Below are 21,690 nucleotides of genomic sequence, written 5' to 3'. Positions count from 1 at the left end.
CACTTTGTAGTTCCTGTTCTCTTGCTTTGTTTTTGGGTGACGCTGAGGCTGGAGGGGGCCAGAGTATATACCCAGTACCTCACAGGCACCGTGAAGGTAGTGGATGAAAGGCCGCCCCTAGGCTGAGTCATCTCACTGAGCCGTCTTGTTCAGGCCTCCTCTGAGTCTATCCAGAAACAGTAATTAAAACAAAGCCACACCGTGCCACTCGAGAGGAGACCCTGCAGAGTGCCACCCACCGCAGAGCAGCACGTAGGAGTAGGACGTGCTTTTCCCACCTGTGTTGTCCCTTCCCAGGACTTGCTGAGTAGAGGGTGCTGCTCCTCGGCCTGTCTAAATTGGACTTCCTCCAAAAAGCCCTGCTGGGTGTAATAGAGCTCCCGGGTCTGGGGAAGGAAGCTTTCTAGAGTTTAGCCGCCCCCAGGTGTACTCAGAACGAAGGCTGGCACCTCAGCACAAAAAGCAGACAGCAGGCGCCTGGGAGAGGCCCCAGGAAGCCACTCCCAAGTTTCCACGTTGAGAGATCTGGAGAAGCCGATCATGAGAAACTGGAAAGGCAGAATGTCAAGAGTTGCTGTGTCCACCCAGCATGCTAACAGTCAGGGAGCACACGTGAAGAGGTGGGTAGTATCAGCCAGCCCTCTTTACAGAACGCCAGATGGAAGCTCAGCTAGCCTGACAGCCTGGCGCTAGGGTCAGCATCTCTCTACAGGGTTTCCAGCTACATGCTTGGAGCTTTCGGGAAGCTCAGTGGCTTCCGAGGGAGCCCCAGGGCCCACAGAGTGGGCTTAGAATCACTGGGAGGAGTCAGGGTATCATTTTCCTGCCCAGAGAAGGCAAGAAATGAGACTGGGTTTCTCTGCTATCTGTGGGGTGCAATATTCTCATTCCCTAGTGATGCCCTGGGGAGGGTCGGCTCAGAGCCTGGGGAGGGCAGCCCCTGGTGCTCTGGTCAGCTCTCCCCGTAGCTTAGGCTTGCCAGGAGGACCCTCCCCACTCAATGGCCCACCCTGCCAGTTTGCTCCCACACTGTCTCCATCTTAAATCCTCGTCTCTGTCTACCCAGTTCCTGCCATTACAATAAGATAGCACTTGAATTAATTTTTCTTTGAGCAGATATATATATATATATATATATATATAATTTCTTATACTGATTTTATTCATAATCACTAAAATGCAGAAAGTTTCATACATTTCAACAGGTGGAGAGACAAACTGTATTCCATCCATTCACTAAGAAAGCAGAATGAAATACTGATAAACACAGCCACATCTCAAGTGTACTACACTAACCGCAAGAAGGCTGAGACTGTACGGTGTAATGATGGAGCATTCTCAGGAAGCAATGTGTGGAAATAGAAAGCAGATCATCATCAGGGACCAGTGCGGTGGGCATACTGCCTGTGTAAAGGCAGCGTGACCAATTTGTGTCCCCATGAAGTCAGGGGTTTTCAAAGATGCAAAGTCAATAAGCATCTCTTTGTTTCCCTCCTTTTCCACACAAGGGCAACGTGTGCTCCAAGAGGCTGAGCCTATAGCTTTTCATCTGAGCCTTATCTTGGATATGGTTCCACCTCAGTTCATGTTTAGAGCTCAGCAGAGATATGTTTCAAACCCAAGTTCAAGTCATGTGCCTCCTACTCCGATCTGCCCTTGCCCAGATCTCCTTGGACATGAGATGCTAAGGCTGGGAGGCTTGGGTCTGTTTCTCACTCAGCTACTCCTCTACCTATGCTTTGGTGTGACGGGGCTAAGAGTCTTGGTTTACACCTTTCACTAGAGCCAAGGTGGTCAGCTCAGAGCACTGCTGGATCCGTCGCAAGGTAGTGCTGCCCTATGGGCACTCCAGGTAAACGTGAGAAACACCTTTCCAAAAGAGTGAGTCATGAGTCTCCTTCCGTTTCCCAGCCCAGCTCCAGCCGCCAGCTTCTCTCCTGCCCAGGCTGCCGGCTAGAGGTGAGGTCAGTTGTTGAAGAGGTGAGGTCAGGTGTTGTTGTTGGAGCCGGAAGCTGAGTGTGGATGGAAGGTGGGGCTGTGGTGGGTGAGGGTAGCTAAGGGGCAGGAGACACCTGTCCTGAGTCTGTGCAAAATCCCAGCTGGCTCTGAGGACCTGCCCAGAGGAGAGACCTATGTCCTGAGGTTCAGACCAGCTGGCTTTGTCCCCCACTTTCTTGCTGAGTGATCTATCTTGGTGAGTCGCTTGGCCTCTTGGAGACTCAGGTTCAAGCCTCTAAACTTGCTGTAAGAACTTCCGTGGTCTCAGAGAGGTAGAATGATTTTACAGACAGTAAAGCTCTGGTTCTATCAATTGCTCTGCATGGAATCTGTGAAATTGCCTCCCTTCTGGCCAAGAACTGGCAAGTAGAAACCCTGTCCCTGGACCTCAGTTTCCTATCTTAGGGAGTGGGACCAGGGCTGATATGATTCTTTTCCTTCCTGCAGGCTCACTTCCCCCTTAAAGAGGACATTCCTATCATCTCCGACCTGCACACCTCGCCAGCATAGATAGATCTCGGAGGAGGCTGCCTCAGAGAGTCCTGCTGATGCTTGTCTGATCCTGCCTTCTGTGAAGCATGGCCCCCACAGGATTATGGGACAAATCATAGACCCTGAGCCACACCTGCTCAGAGGCACACTGTACAGCCTCGCTTGGCTCCAGGTGCTGCCAAGCCTTGAGACGCACTACCATCCCAACAATGCCTTCAGGAGCCAGGGCCACCGCTCTATGAGGTCTTTGCAGAGCAGGACTTGACCTTGCCACCCAGCAAGTCTCCCAAGTGGCCTCCAACACCTCCCATGTCTGGCTACCAGGGCAGACTAGAGAATGTCTGTGCCCCGGATCCAAGTGGAAGAAGTGGGTGAGAAAGACAGGCCAGCAGGGGCCGCCGCACCTCCCGATGACCACCTCCTCAGCCTGAAGGCCCTCACTGAGAAACTGAGGCTAGAGACCCGAAGACCCTCCTACCTGGAATGGCAGGCCAGGCTAGAGGAGCAGACGTGGCCTTTCCCAAGGTCAGCTGCCCAGCAAGAGGCCCCCTTGGAGCAGGGAGCATGTGGAGGTGGAGAGCCTTCGATACCTCTAAGGGAGTCCAGAGAGCTTCTTCCACCTGCCAGGAGTGCCAGCCAGGGTGACAGGCCACTGACCACGGGCAAGCTGGAAGGCTTCCGGAGTATCGATGAAGCTATAACGTGGCTCAGAAAGGAACTGGTGAGTGGCCGCCCCGTGCAGAAAGTCTGCTGTGCTTGTTCCCTATCTCCATCCTTCTGTCTGACCTTGTCTGTGCTCCTGCATGATGTTCGTCCTTCCGTCTCTGCCTGTTTCCTATTTGCACATCTGTCTTCCGACTAGGCAAAGGGTAGATCTCATTTCTCAGTGGATACATGGGGGCCTGAGTCAGTCAGCTCCTAATCAAAGGTATGGAGGAAGCAAGTGTTACCCGCAAGGATCTGAGCCCACATTAGGGTGTCCCTACCCTTTTCCCACCTACTCTTATTCCTGGAAAGCCAGGGGATCCTCAGAGTTTGCCTGTATTGACTTCTCTAAGAAACCCTCTCCCCACCTGCCACAGTTGTCTACAGGTTGGGGACCACCACTCACTCAGCGAGCAAGCGTCCTCTTTCCCTGAGCTGGGAGTTGACACTAGCTAGGTGGTGGGTCTCCCTGGGTGAGAGACTTTGGGAAGAGACTCAGTCTGGGGGTCATAGTTGTAAGTACTGGGACTCAGCATGGGAAGTGCTGTTTAATAATTCAGGGTGTTCAAGAGCTGCCAGAAAGGGGCACATGACTGATCACGCTTTGAGTGAAGGCTTTGACAAAGGATGTTGAGTAAGAGTCTGCCCAGAAGTCAGGGTGGGTCAGACTTTCCAGATGGGATGAGTGAGCAAAGACAGAAGACTGAGTGGTACAGCACCCACCTGGATCCTATTACTGCCCACAGGGATTCCTATCAGGAACCTCTCACCACCATGAAAATTCTGGGAAAGGAGGTGGAGCATTTTTCCATCCTGCCCCAGGAAAAACCACTAGGTCCCTCCATAACAGCAGCTTCTTAGCAGACCCAGACCTGGAACAAAGCCTCCCCTTAAGCTTTAGCTGCTTCCCTGAATCACCTGCAGGGCCATCTGACTCCAGGGAGCCAGCAGTCAGGGCCAGCTGCCTTCCAAGAATCGGTGGTAATAGGAAAGCAGAGGCCGGCTGGGTTTGTTTTTGTTGAGTCCTGCAAGACATCTCTCCACTGGAGCCTGGAATTTCTCGTGGGCTGAAATAGAGCATTGGGGTTCAGGGTGGTAGCAGCTCGGGAGGTTGAGCATCTAATTAATTAGGAACCTCTTTAGTTGACATTGAGTCTGCTCAGAACACACTATCCCATTGTGTATGCTGTTAAGTGTCGAGCATGGGTATGCTTGCTATTAGCTTTCACTGAAGACAGGGTACCTGTGGATTCTTGCTTCGTGACCACAGCATGCTCACAGGAGGACAGGAGGCGAGAGGTGAGCATGCAGGGCCAGAGACAGACCCTGAAAGCTGCACCCTGACTTCCTAAGGCCATCCTGCTTTGATCTATTTTTCACAGAGGAACAAAAAATACTCCCAGTAGCCAAGGATGCAATTTGTTGGTTTTGGGTTCATTTGAGAGTTTATTGCTTCTAGGAGCAGAGTTGTTTACTGTCTAAATAAGTTCACATCCCTTGTGGGCTTCCCTTTGGAGTGGAGGAGTAGAGAAACTCCGTGTTTCCTCTGAGCGAATGGAAAACAGTAGGGGCTTCCTTTCAACTTCCTAGACCCCCCCCCCCCCCGTCATCCCTTAGATGGAAAAGTACCATGGGGAGCTCTGGAAAGACCCCCAAAGCCTCAGCCACACCTCAGGCCATTGAAAGGAACACCTAGGGCATGATGCTGAACATCTAGAGACTTTGAAGGTTGGTTCAAGCAGCACCCAGCCTAGCTGAGAACATTGTCTGAGATCTGTGCGGCATGCTTAGTCTCACTGCCAGGACATCAAAAACAAGCATGGCAAGGTGCCCCACCCAGAGTGTGCTGGCTAAGAGGAGCAGACCAGCCACATTTAGGGTAACTCAGACTGTAGGATCCCAGGGCAGGGCAGTCATAGTCAGGACTAATTTGGTTGCCAAGGGCTGTCTGACGTGGGCACAAGAAATATGTGCATTAGTAACATGCCTTCTATCTGCACAACATCTTCCGTTCTCCTGGGTGACCAGGGGTGGGTAATGATGGTGATGACAGATGTGTCACAGTGCTCAGTGTATGCCTGGTATGTCACTTGCGTTACTCACTTCTCGTTGTCATGTGACCTTGCCTTTCCAAACTCCCCTTTTCAAGAAGACCAAAAAGACTCAGAGAGGAATGCAGCTGGGAATAAAAAAGCTGGCATTTGAACCCTGGGCCATCAGGTCACTGTGCTAATAATGCTAGTTTTAGCTGCTGCCACAGAATACAGCATCCTCCATCAGCCGCGGGCAGTTTTCCTAAAACTGACTTCACACGGGTGTCAGCAGTCAACAGAGTGTGTGGGTTGGAGGCAGAGAGAAAAACAAGGTTGAGTGAGAATAATCCCTGCATGCCATTCCATCCTACAAAGGTCCTGGGTACTTGTTGTCTTTGTTCTCATCGTGTGGACGAATTCTCTGACGCTCCTGGGAGTCAGTGAACTTAACTAGGAAGTGCCAAAGCCAGGGCTCACCCTTCACTTTTGGGAAATGCAGGAGGGAGTCTGGTGAGCTGGCCTGATTGGGGAAGGCCCAGCTGAACATGCTGAAAAACCATTTGGCCTCCGAACTCCAGTGTGCATCCAGAGCCCCCCAGTCTCTTGTAAGGATGAATATTCTGTTCTGTGCGTCTGAGATGGGGCTCTGTGATTTGGAATTTCCAATATGTTCCAAGGGACACTAAATGCCATACCACACCTAGAGTACCAAGGGTGGAAAGAGGCCCAAGGGACCGTGAAAAGACTTCAGAGGGCAGATCCAGGAGTCCCCAAGCTTGAGCTCCACATCCTGCCCCTGCCTCAACTGTCCCACAAAGCCAAGTTCAGACAGCAAAGGGGTCTTAGTGAAGGACTCCTCACTTAAGCATCCCCATGCACGCAATGAGGCAGGAACCCCACCTGCTTAGAGATGGCCCCCCAGGGGCTAGCAGCAGCTCCGGCGCTGATCTCAGGACCCCCATGCCCAATTCTGCCCTGCCAGAAATCAGACACCAGCAAAGGCAGCTTGTCAAACACTTAGCTGGAAGTAGCTGGGTTAGAATGTTTTCTTCTCTCTGTCTCAGTTAAAACAAAGCTTCATGCTACTTTTCTAATGTATCTTATGTTCACCCTCAAGGTGCCTCTAAAATCCGCTCATTTTTAAGGCCCCAGTGAAAGTAGTTTGCATAACCTTTATTATGCTGTCTTTATTTAACTTCAGAATCAAACTTTCTCTGCTCCTGGGCACCCCTGCCCTCCCTGTGTATTTGTTAGACTCATGTGCAAATTTATCCTTCCCCCCACGTGTCTGAGGAACAGACGGAGACTCTAATTCCAGTCAGTATGTGGGCTTTCCCCCTCCATACTGCCGAACACCCAACTCAGCAGAAGTTTGTCTCTAGTCCTGGGGATTGAATTTAAAGACCTTCCTTCCCATGCTAGGCAAGTGCCCTTCCATGTATCCCCAGCCCTCCTTCTAATATGCTTTTTGAGGTAAGGTCTTTCTCAGTTGCACAGGCTGGCCTTGAACTCACTCTATAGCCCAGACAGGCCTTGAACTTGCAAATCCCCCTGCCTCAGTTTCAGAAGTAGATGCAATTTTAGGCCTCTGCCACCAGACCCTGGTTTTAATGGAAGTTTTGGTCCTAGCAGAGGGCAACCCATACTGTGCCTCCTGTCTGTCTGGTGGTCCTCCTGGGAGCTGCTAAAACAGCCAGGGAGACGGTTGTCAACGAGCCCTCATTCAAAGGCAGGCTATGCAGGAACAGGAAGCGTTGTCTACCCTTCGCTGCCTCCTCTGGGGCTAGCAGAGAGGAGTTTCCGGATCTGGAAAGGTTTCCAAAGCAAAGAAGGGGGTGGGGGACCCCTCCTGACATCCCTTCCTGGCTTTCACCCCCAAGATATGGGGTGTTTCTGCCAACATCCCTGTCAACCTAAAGCAGAGTGGCTTCCCCTTCCGCTAATGTACCAGGGATACTGGGAAGCCAACCCTCAAGGGTCATGAGGCCATCTCTAAGAAGTATGGTTCCTGGACCGCTGGCCTGAGCTCCAGCACTCTGACCCCTTTGCAGACTGAGCCTTGGGCCACATGGAGGCAGTTATGGCAGAAACAGGGCACACAACTTAAGCTTAGGGACCTCCCTCATTTCCCATCTGGTATCCCTTCTTGCTCCCTTGGTCCTCTCCTGGTCTCCACTCATTCATTGATTCTCAAACCATAAATATCATATGACATCCAACTAAGGCCTGGCATCTTTGCTCCAACTAAATCAAGAGACCATGTCACCACCCAACTGTGGCAGGCAGGGCAGCTTCTGTCCTTGGTGATTTGGGGCCACCTGACATCCCCAAGCTAAGATCCGACCTCACTGTTCTCAGGGTCCTTGAAAATAACCATCTTGTTCCTTTGCTGATTCTAGACTACTCTGGTTACCAGGTCACAGCCTCCAGCTATGTGCCTGCAGTGAAGACAGCCTAATGGGCGGTCTGGGATGAGGTGGTGGCAGTCCTGCATGGGAAAGCCATGGCCCTGGGTGGCAGGAGTCTGTCAGCTTCTTCCAGCTGAGTGTGGAATTCCAGTTGCCTAGTAGCTAGCTCCCTTTGGTCAGGGAAGCAGCTTCAGGCCTGGGCCTGGAGCTGAGCCACCAGCAGTCAGTTGCCTGCCTCCTGTCTTGTTTCTATGGTCTTGCTCAGAAATGACCTTGACAGATAAGGAGATAAGAAACAGGAGCCAGAACATCTGCTCTGTCAGGGGCAGACAAAAGTAAAAGCCTCCCTGGTCCCCGATGCACTCTGTGGTGAGAACCTGAGAATACATAGCACCTCCTCTGTCTGTTAGTTTCCTGCAGGTGTTTGATCCCTGCAGGCAGAAGGTGTTTATAGCTGTTAGAAACAGAATCGGAAACCTGGTGGGTACTAACCAGGCAGGACCTGTGTGTCAGAGCTGGAGACCCAGGTTCTGGCGGTGCCTGTGGCCTCAGTTTGATCGCCAGCCCGAGTTCTCAGTGGCACATCTAGGCAAGCACATGGCTCTGGCATGTGTGGCACCAGCTCCCATTATCCTTTTCTGCTGGATGCCCAGCCAGATGACAGGTCACAGTCACCGTGTGGGATGGAGATGCTTGACGATGGATGAGAGAGGACTCTAAGGTCCCAGAGGTGCTCCCGGAAGCTTGAGGCTATTGGCTCTTCCCGTTTTACAAAGGAGAAGACAGAGACTCAGAAAGACCGGAAGTCTTAGGACAGAGGGTTTAAGTAACACAGCCAAGGCTGCGGCTAAGTCTGTTAGGATGGCGCCCATCTGACTCAGGATCCAGGACTCTTTCTTCTTTCAGAGACCTGTCACATGTTCATGTCATGGGCCACATGCTCTCCAAGGCCCACCTTCAAACCCTGATGGGTTCAGAAGAGGATGTTCCTAGAAGGCCCCACAGGGTTGCGTGCCATGCCCCAGAACATGTCCCTGGGACCATTGTGTCTCAAGGGAAGATGATGAGCTATGGAGAGGCAGCCAGCAGGAGACTGGGGGCGTGGGCCTTGACACACAAGAAGCCCAGGCATCTGTCTGCCCAGGGCTCATCTCTTCTACTCGTGAACACCCAAGTTTATTCGTCTGAGAAGATACTGACTTTGTAGGGTTTATGACAATTTTTGTATTAAATCCAACTTGAGCTCCACAGAGAGTGCCAGGTCAGCCAGGGTTGCATAGCAAGACCACGTCTCAAAATAAATAAATAAATTTTGAAGGAGAACTTATAGACAAAGGCTCAGGAGATGAAAGGCGTCAGAGCGGTGGCGATATTCTTCTCTTCTTGGTAATGCTGTTATTTCTACTTTTCTGTAGTTTCCAGAAATTTCTAAAATAGAAACACCGTATATAATCAAGGAGAAAGGGGTTATTAAAAATCAAAGGTCAGAGAGAGAAAAGTGTTGGGTTCTTTTGTCTTGCCACTGTAATTGGAACTCGTGCCTGGCCCTGCAGAAAAGAGTCTCCTAGAAGGAGAGAACTCAGGCCTTCCATCCCCAGACATGCCTCTGGGACCTAAGAGCTATAGGGACTGTGGCCAATAGGCCGAAGCTGACCCCCTCCCAAGGCCCCGCCCATAGTCCCCCTTCTTCCCTGCAGTGTTGAGAAGGGAACAAAGGAGTCTGTGGACCACAGCTCAGCAGAGAAGCAGTTCAGGGCAACCCAAGAGCCACAGGGGGCAAGAGGGGATTTTCTCATCCCACCACATCCCCTTGTAAGATGAGGAGTCCTTGGGTGGCTGGGGTGTGGAGCTGAGGTAGGTGGGATGGGGTCTTGTGTTCCAGAGAGTCTCTCTCAAGAGAAGACAATATCACCTAGGGACCTGCAGGTGGAAGTCCTGCTTTGGAGAGGGGAGGGCACCCAGGGTGTTTGTTTAGGATGGAATCCTCCTGGTCTCTGTGGAAGTCCATGCTGCAAATCTGGAGTGGTCTGGGAAGTTACTGAGTACCCACAGGCAGCTGGCCCAGTCACTGGTCATGGGTGGGGGTGGGAAAAACACCCATCTGCAATTAGATTAGACTTCCAGTTCTGCTATATCCCACTTGCAGTTGACCTAATCCTTCCCTGTAAAATGGAGGTGACAAATACCTGCCTGTCAGGGTGTTGGTAAAGGAGAATAGAGAGGAGGGACCAAGGCCAGGATCAGTACTGTGTGTGTTTACTCCAATCACAACACTTGATGCTCACAGCCACCTTTCAAGGTGGGGGCCACTGATAGTATTAGCACCCCCCCTTTACAGATGAGGGAACTGATTATCAGCACGGTGTGTGTGTGTGTGTGTGTGTGTGTGTGTGAAATCAGACCTGCCCAGCCTCAGAGCCCAGGCTCCGAATGGCTACGCTATACCACGGCTCCTTCAGTCAGTGAGCATGAAGGTGCCTTCTGCTTCCTCAACACAGCCTCTCAACTCCTGGCCCTTTGTTGTGTTAGTCTCCAAAGTTAACTCCGTTTTTCCCTCTTTCCAAGAATTTAATTCTTCCACTCTGCATGAGGAGGTGTCTTATGCTAAGACAGAGGCCAGCCATGGTGGTCTCAAGTATCAAAGGGGGCTGGGTGGTGGTGGCGGCGGCGGCGGCGGCGGCGGCGGCGGCGGCGGCGGCGGCGGCGGCGGCGCACGCCTTTAATCCCAGCACTCGGGAGGCAGAGCCAGGCGGATCTCTGTGAGTTTGAGGCCAGCATGGGCTACAGAGCGAGATCCAGGAAAAGGTGCAAAGCTACACAGAGAGACCCTGTCTCAAAACAAACAAACAAAAAGTATCAAAGGAGTTAGTTCAGTCTGAAGCATGTCTGTAGGCTGGATAATCCCTTTCTGACTATATACACAGTCACATAGATATTTAATATATATAGTCATATATATTTAAATATATATAGTCATATATATATATATATATATATATTTAATCAACATATGTGGATCTATTGTGGGATGTGGTAGAATAATTAGATATGTTGTGTGTTGGTCAAATAAAAATTAGCATTTCCACTTTTTCAAGTACCATCCCTTTTTTGTGGTGGGAACATTCAAATTTTCCTTGAGTTATTCTGAAATATATACTAAATTGTTGTAGACTATTTATCTGGGTATGATTAAACTAGTAGAACTGAGTTAGGGCTGTAGTGAAATGTTAGAGTGCTTGCCTCCCATTCATGAAGCCTAGGTTCAATCCCCAGTACTACCAAAAGAATATTGGAATGGATTTCCCACTACCCAGTCTTTCTGTATTTCCCCATCACCATCCCAGCCTCCAGTGACCTCTAGAGTTCAACTTTTTTTTCAGCTTTTACAAATGAGTGAGAACATGTGGTATTTGTCTTTCTGTGTGTGGCTTATATCACTTAACATAATGATTGTGGTGGACTGTACTTCAATAAACATGGGAGTACGTTAAAACTTCTCAGGTAGTCAAGGTAGGTAGTTCTGTTTACAGTGACGCATGTGCGCATGTGTGTATGTGTGTGTGTGTGTGTGTCTGTCTGTCTGTCTGTCTGTCTGTCATATCTTTACCAGCATTTCTATTTCCTGTCTCTTTGATAGTAGCCATGATAGCTGAGGTGAGGTGGTATCTTGCTGTGGGTGTTTGTTTGTTTATTGTTTGAAACAAGGTCTCACTCTGCATCTGCATCCAGCTAGCCTAGAACTTATAACATAGCCCAGGGCAGCCTTGAACTCATGATCTGCCAGGCACAGCCTCCCAAGTGCTAGAATCCCAGGGGTACGCCCTCACACCCAGCTTCGTTGTACTTCTGATTTGCATTTCCCCAGTGATTCGAGATGTTGGACACCTTTGCCATAATTTGCCTGCTACCGAATTGTCTTCTTTTGAGAAGTGTCAACTCAGGTCCCACCACCCTCACCTCACCTCTCTAGCTTCTCTCTGTTATGTGCCCCCTTCCAGGCACACCTCCCTCCTTCACACCCCAGCACTGTCTGAAGCAGTAGGGATGGGGGTGGGCATGGGAGGCAGCCATCCTTTCCCCTTTTCTTCCAGGGGTTCACACCTGCCTAGGAATGTTCACCTAGAAAGGGCTGTTTGGGGGCTGGAAGCCAGAGCCCCTGGTAGCTCTGAAAGTCCAGCCTCTCATAGAGAAGGTAACAGTTTGGGGACTTTCCAAGTATGAAAAGTTGAAAACCTTATCATATCTTTAGAGCTTCACACTTGTGTAGAGCCAGGAATTCCCCAGAAGGCCTTGAAGGGCCCCAAGCTCTGTTAGCCCTGGACTCTAGTCTAGCCTTCCCACTCAATACAGGCCCTACTCAGAGGAAATAGACTAGGCCCAGACAGAGCAAACAATATAACCAGCTCCCTCCTTCCTACTGAACCGGCCCAGGGGATGGGAGCCAGGGAGCCCGCCAGCTCTCTCACCCACAGCCCAGGCCAGGGCTACAGATCAAAAGGCCTCCCCACTGTCAGGAGAGGTCAGTCCCACCTATGTGGCCCAGCCCCCTCCTCTCTTAGAAACAACTTCTCCATGGAGCATACTTCCACTTCTACCTGAGTCCATAACTCCCCTGGAAACCCATTCACAATGTAGAGCTGGCTTCTGGGAACCTTTGAGTTTTTCCTTCTACAGGTTCCCAGAAACTCAAGTTTCCATTGAACAAGACACCTTACCTGCACCACCTGGTCCGTCCACCCTCATCAGTACGGCATTCACAGGGGTCAGACTAAGGTTAAAGTGTCCTGCATTGTCCTGGTTCTAGGCGGACTCCAACACAATACTGATTGTAACAATGCCTGACATTATACATGGCTGATTATAACAATGGCTGACCTTTGGGTGAAGCTAGACAAACACCAGAGCAGAATACAAAGAGTGTTTGTAAACCTCAAGAATTAGGTCTCTGTTGTCCAACCATGTGGAAGTGGAATGCATTCTGCCCCTTCCTTCACACGTGCTGAGATAGATCCTGGCCCTCACACCACTCCTATCAGAGACAAATGGAGGCTCTCAGGCTGAGATAGTGTCCACAGGAGTCCAGGATTAGGGACTAGACACATGGCCTTCACCTTAGTATTCTCTTTCTCTGTGTGCTAACTGTTAAACACTTATTCCCTGGCAAACCCTAATGTCACTTAGCATAATGTCCCCAAATCCAGGCTGTGACATGTGTCTGAATCTCCTCCTTGCTAAGACTGGATAACATCCAGAGCGTGGATCGGCTGTGCTCATCTATTTTGCAGTTGGGGTGTGCCGCTGTGAACTTGGGGCACAGGTCTCTGGGAGTCCTTGCCTCTAGTTGTTTGGGGTGAAACCCGTGGTCACATATATGGTACCCACTGAACTTATTCAGGACATCCCGAGGATGTCCACCGCCTTCGTTTTCATTGCCCCAGCCCAGAGCAGGCCCGAGCTTCTCTTTTCTCCTCAGGAAAGTACTTGGTGTGGTGATCTCTCCCCAGTAAGCAGAGACGCATTCACCTGAGAGCTTTCTGTTCTGGAGGCTCTCGGCGGACTCTTCTCCCAGCCTTTCTTCCCTCCTTGTCTCCATCGCCTCTCTTCACCCCACAGCCACAGCGAGCTGGGAAGTCGGGAAATCTCTGCTCTTGCCGAGCTCTGTAATTACTGTTTAGTTAGCTAATCCTGCCCTTGGGAGTTCACCTTCTACCTGAAGAAACAGGCCGATTCTCCTAAGAGGCTTCTCATTTGTCTCAAAACCACCAGTGTCCACAGGCAGCAGAGGAGTCTGAAGGACAGCGATGGTTCTCTCAGAAAGGCTTCCTCCACTCCCCCAGGCCTCTGGAGACCCTCTCCCTACCATCCCCCTAACCCCCTCACCAATGGCATCCCCCCACCCAATCCTCTTTCACCAGGGGCTGTGCCCTGATTGTGGGATTTCTGGAACAAACGAACCACGGCTCTGACTCCAGCCTGTGCCTGCCTCCCCAGAGGAAGGGCAGGCCGCCCTGGGGATGTGGGGTGGAAAATAAGGACATTCTACACTGAGCTTTGGAGGACAGTATTTGACCCATGTTGAGTCCCCTAGGCTGAGTCTTAGGACCGGTGCACCAGCCTAGGTGCTCCTGTGGGTCCCTTCCTGGCTGGAAGGGAAGTATTTGGCCACTGTTAGCTACTGCCCTAGGATTACTATGCACAGCTTCTTGTCTGGTCTGGAGACCTCATCAGCCCCTTCTTGGAGAAGGGTAAGTGGGAGTTCCGCATTAGTGACTGGTTCAGCTAGCGCTGAGGGCGGGGGTGGGGTGGGGGCTTGCAACAGGGTCTCCCCCAGAAGTCCGTCATCGCCTCCAGGCCCCGGGAAGGCCACTGCTTGACCCAGAGGGATCTGAGTGCTACCATTCCCAGAAGGGCTGGGCCTGAGTTAGTTTCCTTGTCTGTAAGACAGATAAATGTGATGCCTCTGGCCTGGAGTGGGGAAGAGCCAGGGAGGCAGGGGTGGGGGTACAGATCTTGTCATTCATGTTACCCACAGTGACCTGTGACCTTTAGACATTGGTAAGGAAATTTAATTTTAAAAGCCTCTCAGCCGTGTGAACCTGGAGAGCATGATGAGACATGAAATAAGCCAGCTATGTAGGATCCTCCTCACGGGGTGGGGCTGAGGGGCTGGGGGGGGGTTGTTTCTAGAGCCATCTAGTTCATAGAGATAAAGGGCAGTGGAATGGGGTTGTCAGGGGCTGGAGGAAGGGATGGGGATTTTTTTTTTTTTTTTTTTTTTTTTTAGTGAGCATCTCTTTTAGTTGAGAAATATGGGAAAATTCTGGCGTTGGGTGGTGGCCATGTCTGTACAGCAATGCATGTCTTTGACACTACTGGACTGTGTGCTTCAAAATGACCAAGAGGATACATTTTATGTTGTATAGATTCTACTTTTTTTTTTTCAAATTTCTGAGTGGGCCCTCCACATTTAAGAAAAAAGATTTATTTGTTAATGTATGTAGTGTGTGTGTGTGTGTGTGTGTGTGTGTGTGTGTGTGTGTGTGTGTAAGAGGGAGAGAGAACATTGAATGCTCACTAGTGAAGTCACTAATTTTCTTCATGGCAGTGGGTAGGTATTCCAAACCCCATGGAGAAAGCGAGAAATTTGCATTCATTTGCATAGCCACAGGGCGGGTCCTTCCTGAATCTCAGGGCTCATTTGGGTCCAAGCACCTGGCAGGCCACGGAACTCAGTCTGAGGACGGAAGACGTACTGAAACACTTGGAGTCGTAAGCAGAGTAAATGGCAGGATGGAACTGGGTCTCAGGTCCAGCAGGAACAGCTGGTGGCCTGTCTTAGTGACAAAGTTTTGCTAATGGGACACCACTGCCCGCAAAGCCCAGTGAGATCACAGCTGCATTCCATCTCTGCCAAGCCACAGCAGTGAGGCTGAGACACAGCTTAAAGCCTTGGAGTTCCAGGACCCTCCAGTGAAATATGGACCTTAGGCGCAGGTCCCTCGGGGAGGCTGGGAGGTGCCGCAGGGTTTGGGGTGCAGATGGATTTTGTAAAGTGCTGCTGAGAGTTCTCAGTACATCCCTTTCCTAACAGGAAACAGAGGTGCAAAAAACACATCAGAACCCCTCTGGAGGGTCTCCCAGCTTTGGTCAGCTCTGTACCTTAGGCTCCTCCACTCTACCTAAGAGGCAGAACTGACTGAGTTGTCAGTCTCCTGGTTACCCACAGTCTGAGCCGCTACCCCAGCTTTACCACTGAAGGCCTTTTGACAGCTGACTTCAACTTCCCCACCTGTGACTTGTGGCATAGTAAGAATCTTACTCTGCAGGCTATCATGAGGATTAACTCTGGTTCATAGTAAATGTCAGCTTGCTTTTTATGATCGGCTCTTAGGAACCTTTATTAAGATATATATCAATACGTCATTGCAAGATGTCCGATGAAAGAAAAACTAGCAGGCTGCAGAATGAGGGGGGGGCGGTCACATGACCACTGGTAGGGCCCTACACCCCCGTAGATGACCCACACCCATGTGCCTGTGGGTAGCACTAAGTGGACTCTGAGTTATTACTTACACTTTTTTTTTTTTAAAGGAGGACATGAATTTGAAAGTTAGAATGGGAGGGCACTTGGGAAAATTAGCGGATGGTAGTAGTAGGTGAATGTGATGAAAATACATTGTAAAATGTAAGAACTGACAAATAACAAAGCACGTTATGCCAGCCCCCACACATGTGACCTAATCGGGACTGTCCCAGTAGAAAGCTCTCATTGTCCTGCCCATCACAGCCCTTCTCCCCACCCAGGAGCTGTGCCGCCGAATTTGGTGCCTGTTACTCTTTGCAATCTCATTCTGCCCGAACATCCTCTTGAACACCAAAGAACAGGAATGAACTGGGGGTGAATTTAAGCGAGGACTGGCATGGAGAAGGATTTAGGCATAGGTGTTAGCCTGGCACAAAGCGGGCAATGACACCTTCCCATGACACCATAGTGTCCTTTCACCTCTCTGACCCAGAAAGTAAGCCTGCTGCCAGATGGACCTGTCAGTGATCCATGACATCAGTCAGGAGTCCTCCTAATGAGTCTCCTCAGCAGCGCTCACAGAACTGCAGCCTCCACACCCCTGCTGACACATGTCTGGCCTTTCCTCTCCAGGCAGAGATGCGGCTCCAGGACCAGCAGCTGGCCAGGCAGCTCATGCGCCTCCGTGGAGATATCAACAAGCTGAAGATTGAGCAGACCTGCCGCCTGCACAGGAGGATGCTCAATGATGCCGCCTATGAGCTGGAGGAGCGAGATGAGCTGTCTGACCTCTTCTGTGACTCCCCTCTGGCATCCTCTTTCAGCCTTTCCACACCACTCAAGCTCATCGGCGTCACCAAGATGAACATCAACTCCAGAAGGTTCTCTCTCTGCTGAGAAGCCTTGGGATGGAAGGGGGTGGGGGTGGGGGAACCAGAGCTAAGGGCAAGAGAGAGGCAGCTCAGACCAAGTTACCCAAAGTGGGTCTCCCTGAGGCCATGCTGGGAAATGGAAGGTCTCAGGACTGGGTGGTAGCGTGGCAGGACCTCAGCTCTGCATCCTTGGGTCTTCATGTTCAATACTCAGAGAGTCTGCAGGCATTATGGAAGACAGGGTCTCAGTAGGATCCCTGTGGCCTGCCCCCCTCAGTGGCCTCCTTTCCTGTGTCCTAGACTCACTGGTGCTATGATGTTGGATCCCAAAGGGGACCTCCCCACCCACAAAGCTTGTTCTTACAGAAAGCTCTGCTCTAGGGAAGCTGGGAAGATTAGATGTGTAAGGCACACACTCACCTCTCACGTAGCATCAACACCCTCTCTGTCCTAGCTCTAATTGCCCCAAAGGAGGTGACTCAGCAACCTGGGTAGGGATGTGCTAGGACAGGAAAACCTAAAGGAATAGCATGGTGGCACATGGGAACGCAGGCTTCTCATTGATGGCCACCAACATCCCTGGGAAGGAACTCTGCCCTCCTACTTGGAACTTCAGCCTTGATGCTACAAGGCCATGTTATTTCCAGCTTGCTCCGTGACACATGTACCTTGTATAGCTTTGGTAGAGGAACCCAGATGCCCTGGTGTCCCCCTAGCTCCAGTTACAACCACTTCAGTTATTTTACTGCCCCTGACAACCCCAGGAGAGCACCAACAGGCCACTGGTGACTAAACCAGGCAGACAGGAAGCAGATGTCCCCCCAAGTGAATCCTGCTGCAGGAGGCAGGATAGAGACCTTCCTGGTGGGACCTGATGGTGTCACCACATCACCTTCTCCTCAGCACCAAAGACCGCAGGGAGTCCAGAAGCCCATACTGAGCCTCTCAAGACCGTGCCTGACCTAAACAATGAATTTTAATTGACCATGACTGTTACCTAATGTGTTGCTAACTCGTTAATACCCGTCTGATTCTTGTCCACGTGCAGAACCGGTTGAGTAAGCCAAGGAGAATTTGGGGTTCAGTTTTGAGAGGTTTTTTTCCCCTAGCAGCAGGCTTGAGATCAGCAGAATGTTAAGCTGATCGGTCCAGGAAAGACCTGGTACAGCACATCGGGCCACGTGTAATCCTGTTAACACAAGTTTCTCAGGCATTGGGTGTGTCTAGTGAGGCCTGCTCATTAGCAGAGAGGGCTAAGTGAGGCCAGGAAAGAGAATGGCTTCCCTCAAGTCACCTGGCTGTTTAGTGGCTATAGAATAATTAAGGTGAGAAATTATTGTGAATCAGGCCTAGACGGATCTCCTGTCAATGAACCTGAACTCCAAAAGATGGCCTGATGTTCTGCCAAACCCATAAGTTTGCCAACTCTCTCTCCTTCCCTTTCAGGCTCCACCCATTCTCCCCACTTTGCCATCCAAAGTATTGGGAGGGAGGAGCATGAAGCCCAGATGGTGGACCCTTGGCCCTTACCATCTGTCATAGTCCCGAACTCTATGCTGACTGTTCTCTGTATATAATGTTTCTTCCTCCTGGTAATCCCCATGGGTTAGGTCCACACATGCCACAACACACCCAGGGAGAGGCTGGAATGGGAGCTTATAACTGAATGGTCGTGTATGACCGAATGGTCTCTTCCTTGTGATTTCAAAGAGCCAGGCAGTTTGTGTTTCTTTTTGAAAATGTAGAACAAGGTAGCCAATATTTCTTAAAAGCCTTGAAGTCCAGAGGCCTTGACCCCAGTCCCTCCCTTAGAGACTACACAAAACACTGCCAAGTCCCAAAAGGCCTCATCACCTCTCATTACCTCTTGCCTCCAGTCACCCGCTGGCTGACGCTCACATACCACGTCACAGAAAACACATGAAAGAAGGCCCATCCCATGTCCTAAAAAGAATGCCAAACTGGTTGGAAGAAATTAATCGTTAGCCAGTCATGGGAGTGCACGTCTTTAATCCCAGTGCTCAGGAGTTGGAGGAGGAGGATCAGGTGTTCAAGACTAGCCTATGATACACAGTAAGTTCTCCAGGCCAGCCTAGGCTCCATGAGATCATGTCTCAAAAACATAAAAAGGGAAAAGACACCACCAGTCATTACAGAAACTGACACCCTTAGCTTAAAGCAAAGCAGAGGGATCGAATTGGATGTGGACAGTAACAAAATATGTGATGGAGCAGTTTGTGTTCAGCTAACCCCACCATCTTCTTCCTACTTCTGTTCTCTGAGGAAACTGTGCCCCAGACATGGATCTGAATAGGCTAGATGCCTCAGCTTAAGTTGTTCATCTCAAGTTCATCCCAAGTTCATCCCATTCGGGGATGAAGAGGGAAGGTGGGGGTGGGGGGGTGTCACAAAAGTAGAGGGGAGCCACTTTGTTTTCTTATGTGCAGCTAGTATCTGTTAGCTCCCTGTCTCTCATGGTGAGCACAAACCATGAACTGTTCATTCTGCTTGTAGGATCCATGCAGAGATGTCTGTAGGTCAGTGATGACATTAGTAGCCTTCCACAGCCCGTTTCCTGGCTGACCATATGTACACAGTCCTGTTTGCTGTTTCATCATTAACCATCTCCATGTCCCCCCGGAGTCTCTCCCCTGCCCACCCCCCATGAGACACGAAATATCCACTGTGCTGCCACAAGGTCATGTCCAATGCCTCTGTGGGCTCAGTAGCAATCACAGAGCCTAGAAGACTTGGACAGGCCTGGCCATAACCTGGCCTCATCCAAGATCTACCCCTGTAGCAATACCAAGTGCTATTACATAATCAATGGACAATTTACAATTTTATTTTTATGATTATTTGTTTCTATATTACTGTTAGAAAAAAAGTGAAATAAAAATATTTCAAAAGAAGATATCCAAATAGAGACATTTATTTCCTTTTTGTTTGTCACAGTTACAACATACACAAGACCAGGGCCATAATTGGATGGATGGATGGATGGATGGATGGATGGATGGATGGATGGATAGATGATGGATGGATTATTTAAACAATTAGATGAAGATGTAGGAGGGAGGAAAAGATTCTCTAGGACGTTCCTCCAAGAAGGGCCGCTTGGAGGGTCACCATGGACTTCATCCTACAGGCCATGTGAACGCAGTTCATGTAGCCATCATGCCTGCATTTGACCAAAGCCATAGGAGAGGCAATCCTTTCCTTCCTGTGGTAGTCTGTCCAAGCTGACTCTACTAGGTGATGTTATCATTGTGCTCTGGGGAAGGCTTGAGCTTCAGAACGTTTCAGCCCCTCACTCTTAAACCTGAAATCAGTATACAGGAGAGCTATGGAGATGTCCCTGAAAGCACACTCTGGAGACATAGATTCTGGCTGTGTGGTTCCTCAGATCTGCTCTTCCACATGCCCCGGAGGGTCAAGGGTACCAGGGCAGGCAGGGTCTTGAAATAGTCCTGACTTCGTAACCTTAGGAAGGCCATATCAGAGGTCAAGGTGGGTCAGGAATTCCATTATGTGAAACACCTATCGGCAACTTCAGAAGATTGAGCGGGTGTGACTAGGCTCTCTCAAAAAGCACATATAGCATGCAGCCCAGTGGTTCTCAACCTTCCTAATGCTCCGACCCTTTAATACAGTTCCTCGTGTTGTGGTGACCCCCCCAACTATAAAATTATCTTTGTTGCTACTTCATAACTGTGATTTTGCTACTATATGAATCATAACGTAAATATCTGTGTCTTCCGATGGTCTTGGGCAACCCTTGTGAAAGGATCCTTTGCCTCCACCCCCAAAGGGTGAGAACAGATAATGTAACCTGTGGCTATGAGGGAATACAGGGCAGTACTCAGACATCTATTCCTAAAGTTGGGCATGTTGGTACATTCATTTAATCCCAGAGCCCAGGAGGTAGAGTCAGGTGTATCTCCATAAGTTTGAGGCCAGTGGGGTCTATTTAGTGAATTCCAGAGCAGCTAGAGCTACAGAGTGAGACCCTGCCTCAAATTAAAAAAAAAAAGAAAGAAAAAAGAAAAATCTACCACCATAATGGCCATGTGACTCAAAGGACACAGAGAAATCATAGACTCTTTCACCCTAGTGCCCAGGATGCATGTCTACTTCTTCAACACAAAGAAAGCTGACATGGGTTTTAAATGACTACAGTAAATATAAGGGCAGAGCTTGATCCAGGACAGGCACCAAAGCTACACAGAGACACCCTGTCTCGAAAAACAATAAACAAACAAAAAAGAAGAAAAAAAAAAGGAAATTGCAATAAATTTGCTGGCTAGTCTACTGAATCGGTAAACTCCAGGTTCAGTGAGGGACCCTGCTTCAATAAATAAGGTGGAAGACACCAGCTGTTGACCTTTAGCCTTCACATGTACATGTAAGTCCGTGTGTGACACACACACACACACACACGAGGCCGTGTGTCCTGTGTGGAGAGACAGCTCTAACTGGTAAAATCTCCACGTGTATGATTCCCAGAGCAGTTGGTGTTACAATGGAGTAATGGCTGTGAACAGAGCAGACCAAAAGGCTGGCGACAGAGAGGCAAGGTCACAGACTGAAGGAAGGATGTGTTCTCGGAGAGATATGGGATAGTGAGGCCAGGTTGCCTAGTGGGCTACAGGAGCTGAGGCAGCTCTCACCAGCCTCTTGGGCCTCAAGATTCCAAGTTTGGGTTGTATAGGAAGTGTTTTGAGGTTTTTGAGGGACAGATGATCCGAGGTAAGCCTTATCAAAGTCTAAGAAGGTACTTAACTGGTAGGAAGCAGAGTCAAGGGGTGGGAATGGCTTAGTCAGTCAAGTGCCTGCTTTGCAAGAGTGAGAACCTGAGTCTGACCCCCCAGGACCCAACTAAAAAAGGCAGGCATGGTAGTATGTGCCTATCACTCCAGCACTGGGGAGGCAGAGACAGGTCCAGCCCTGGGGCTCACTGGCCAGCCAGCCTAGCCTAATTGGCAAGGTCTAGGTCCCAGTCTCAAAAAGCAAGGTGGGTGGCACCTTGGGAACTATGCAGAGGCCTCCACCCTGGACATGCATACACACATGCACACCTGCATACATGTGCATGCCCACACAAGGAAGTAGAAGGGATGAGGCGCAGAAATGAAGCTCAGAAGAGCAATGAGGTGATG

At 50.1% G+C, this 21,690-nt stretch overlaps 1 protein-coding gene across 2 annotated transcripts in view; it reads left to right on the top strand.

Annotated features, from left to right (window-relative positions):
- Fam167a (family with sequence similarity 167 member A) overlaps positions 1 to 17,527 on the top strand; it is a 31,587-nt gene extending 14,060 nt beyond the window's left edge. Inside the window, exons 1-3 of one of the 2 annotated variants that reach the window (XM_037208468.1) lie at positions 1,788 to 2,194; positions 2,446 to 3,211; positions 16,293 to 17,527. In XM_037208468.1, the coding sequence (XP_037064363.1) occupies positions 2,828 to 3,211; positions 16,293 to 16,556 (648 nt within the window). In that variant the 5' untranslated portion in view covers positions 1,788 to 2,194; positions 2,446 to 2,827 and the 3' untranslated portion in view covers positions 16,557 to 17,527. Of the gene's footprint in view, positions 1 to 1,787; positions 2,195 to 2,445; positions 3,212 to 16,292 lie in introns of those variants that run through there. The other variant, XM_028884162.2, reaches the window with a different exon arrangement.
- The last annotated feature ends 4,163 nt before the right edge of the window (positions 17,528 to 21,690 follow it).

This window comes from Peromyscus leucopus, chromosome 9 (assembly GCF_004664715.2).
Source record: "Peromyscus leucopus breed LL Stock chromosome 9, UCI_PerLeu_2.1, whole genome shotgun sequence".
Classification (NCBI taxonomy): domain Eukaryota; kingdom Metazoa; phylum Chordata; class Mammalia; order Rodentia; family Cricetidae; genus Peromyscus; species Peromyscus leucopus.
Note: the sequence above shows the minus strand (reverse complement) of the source record. Positions and strands in the feature narration are given on the sequence as shown.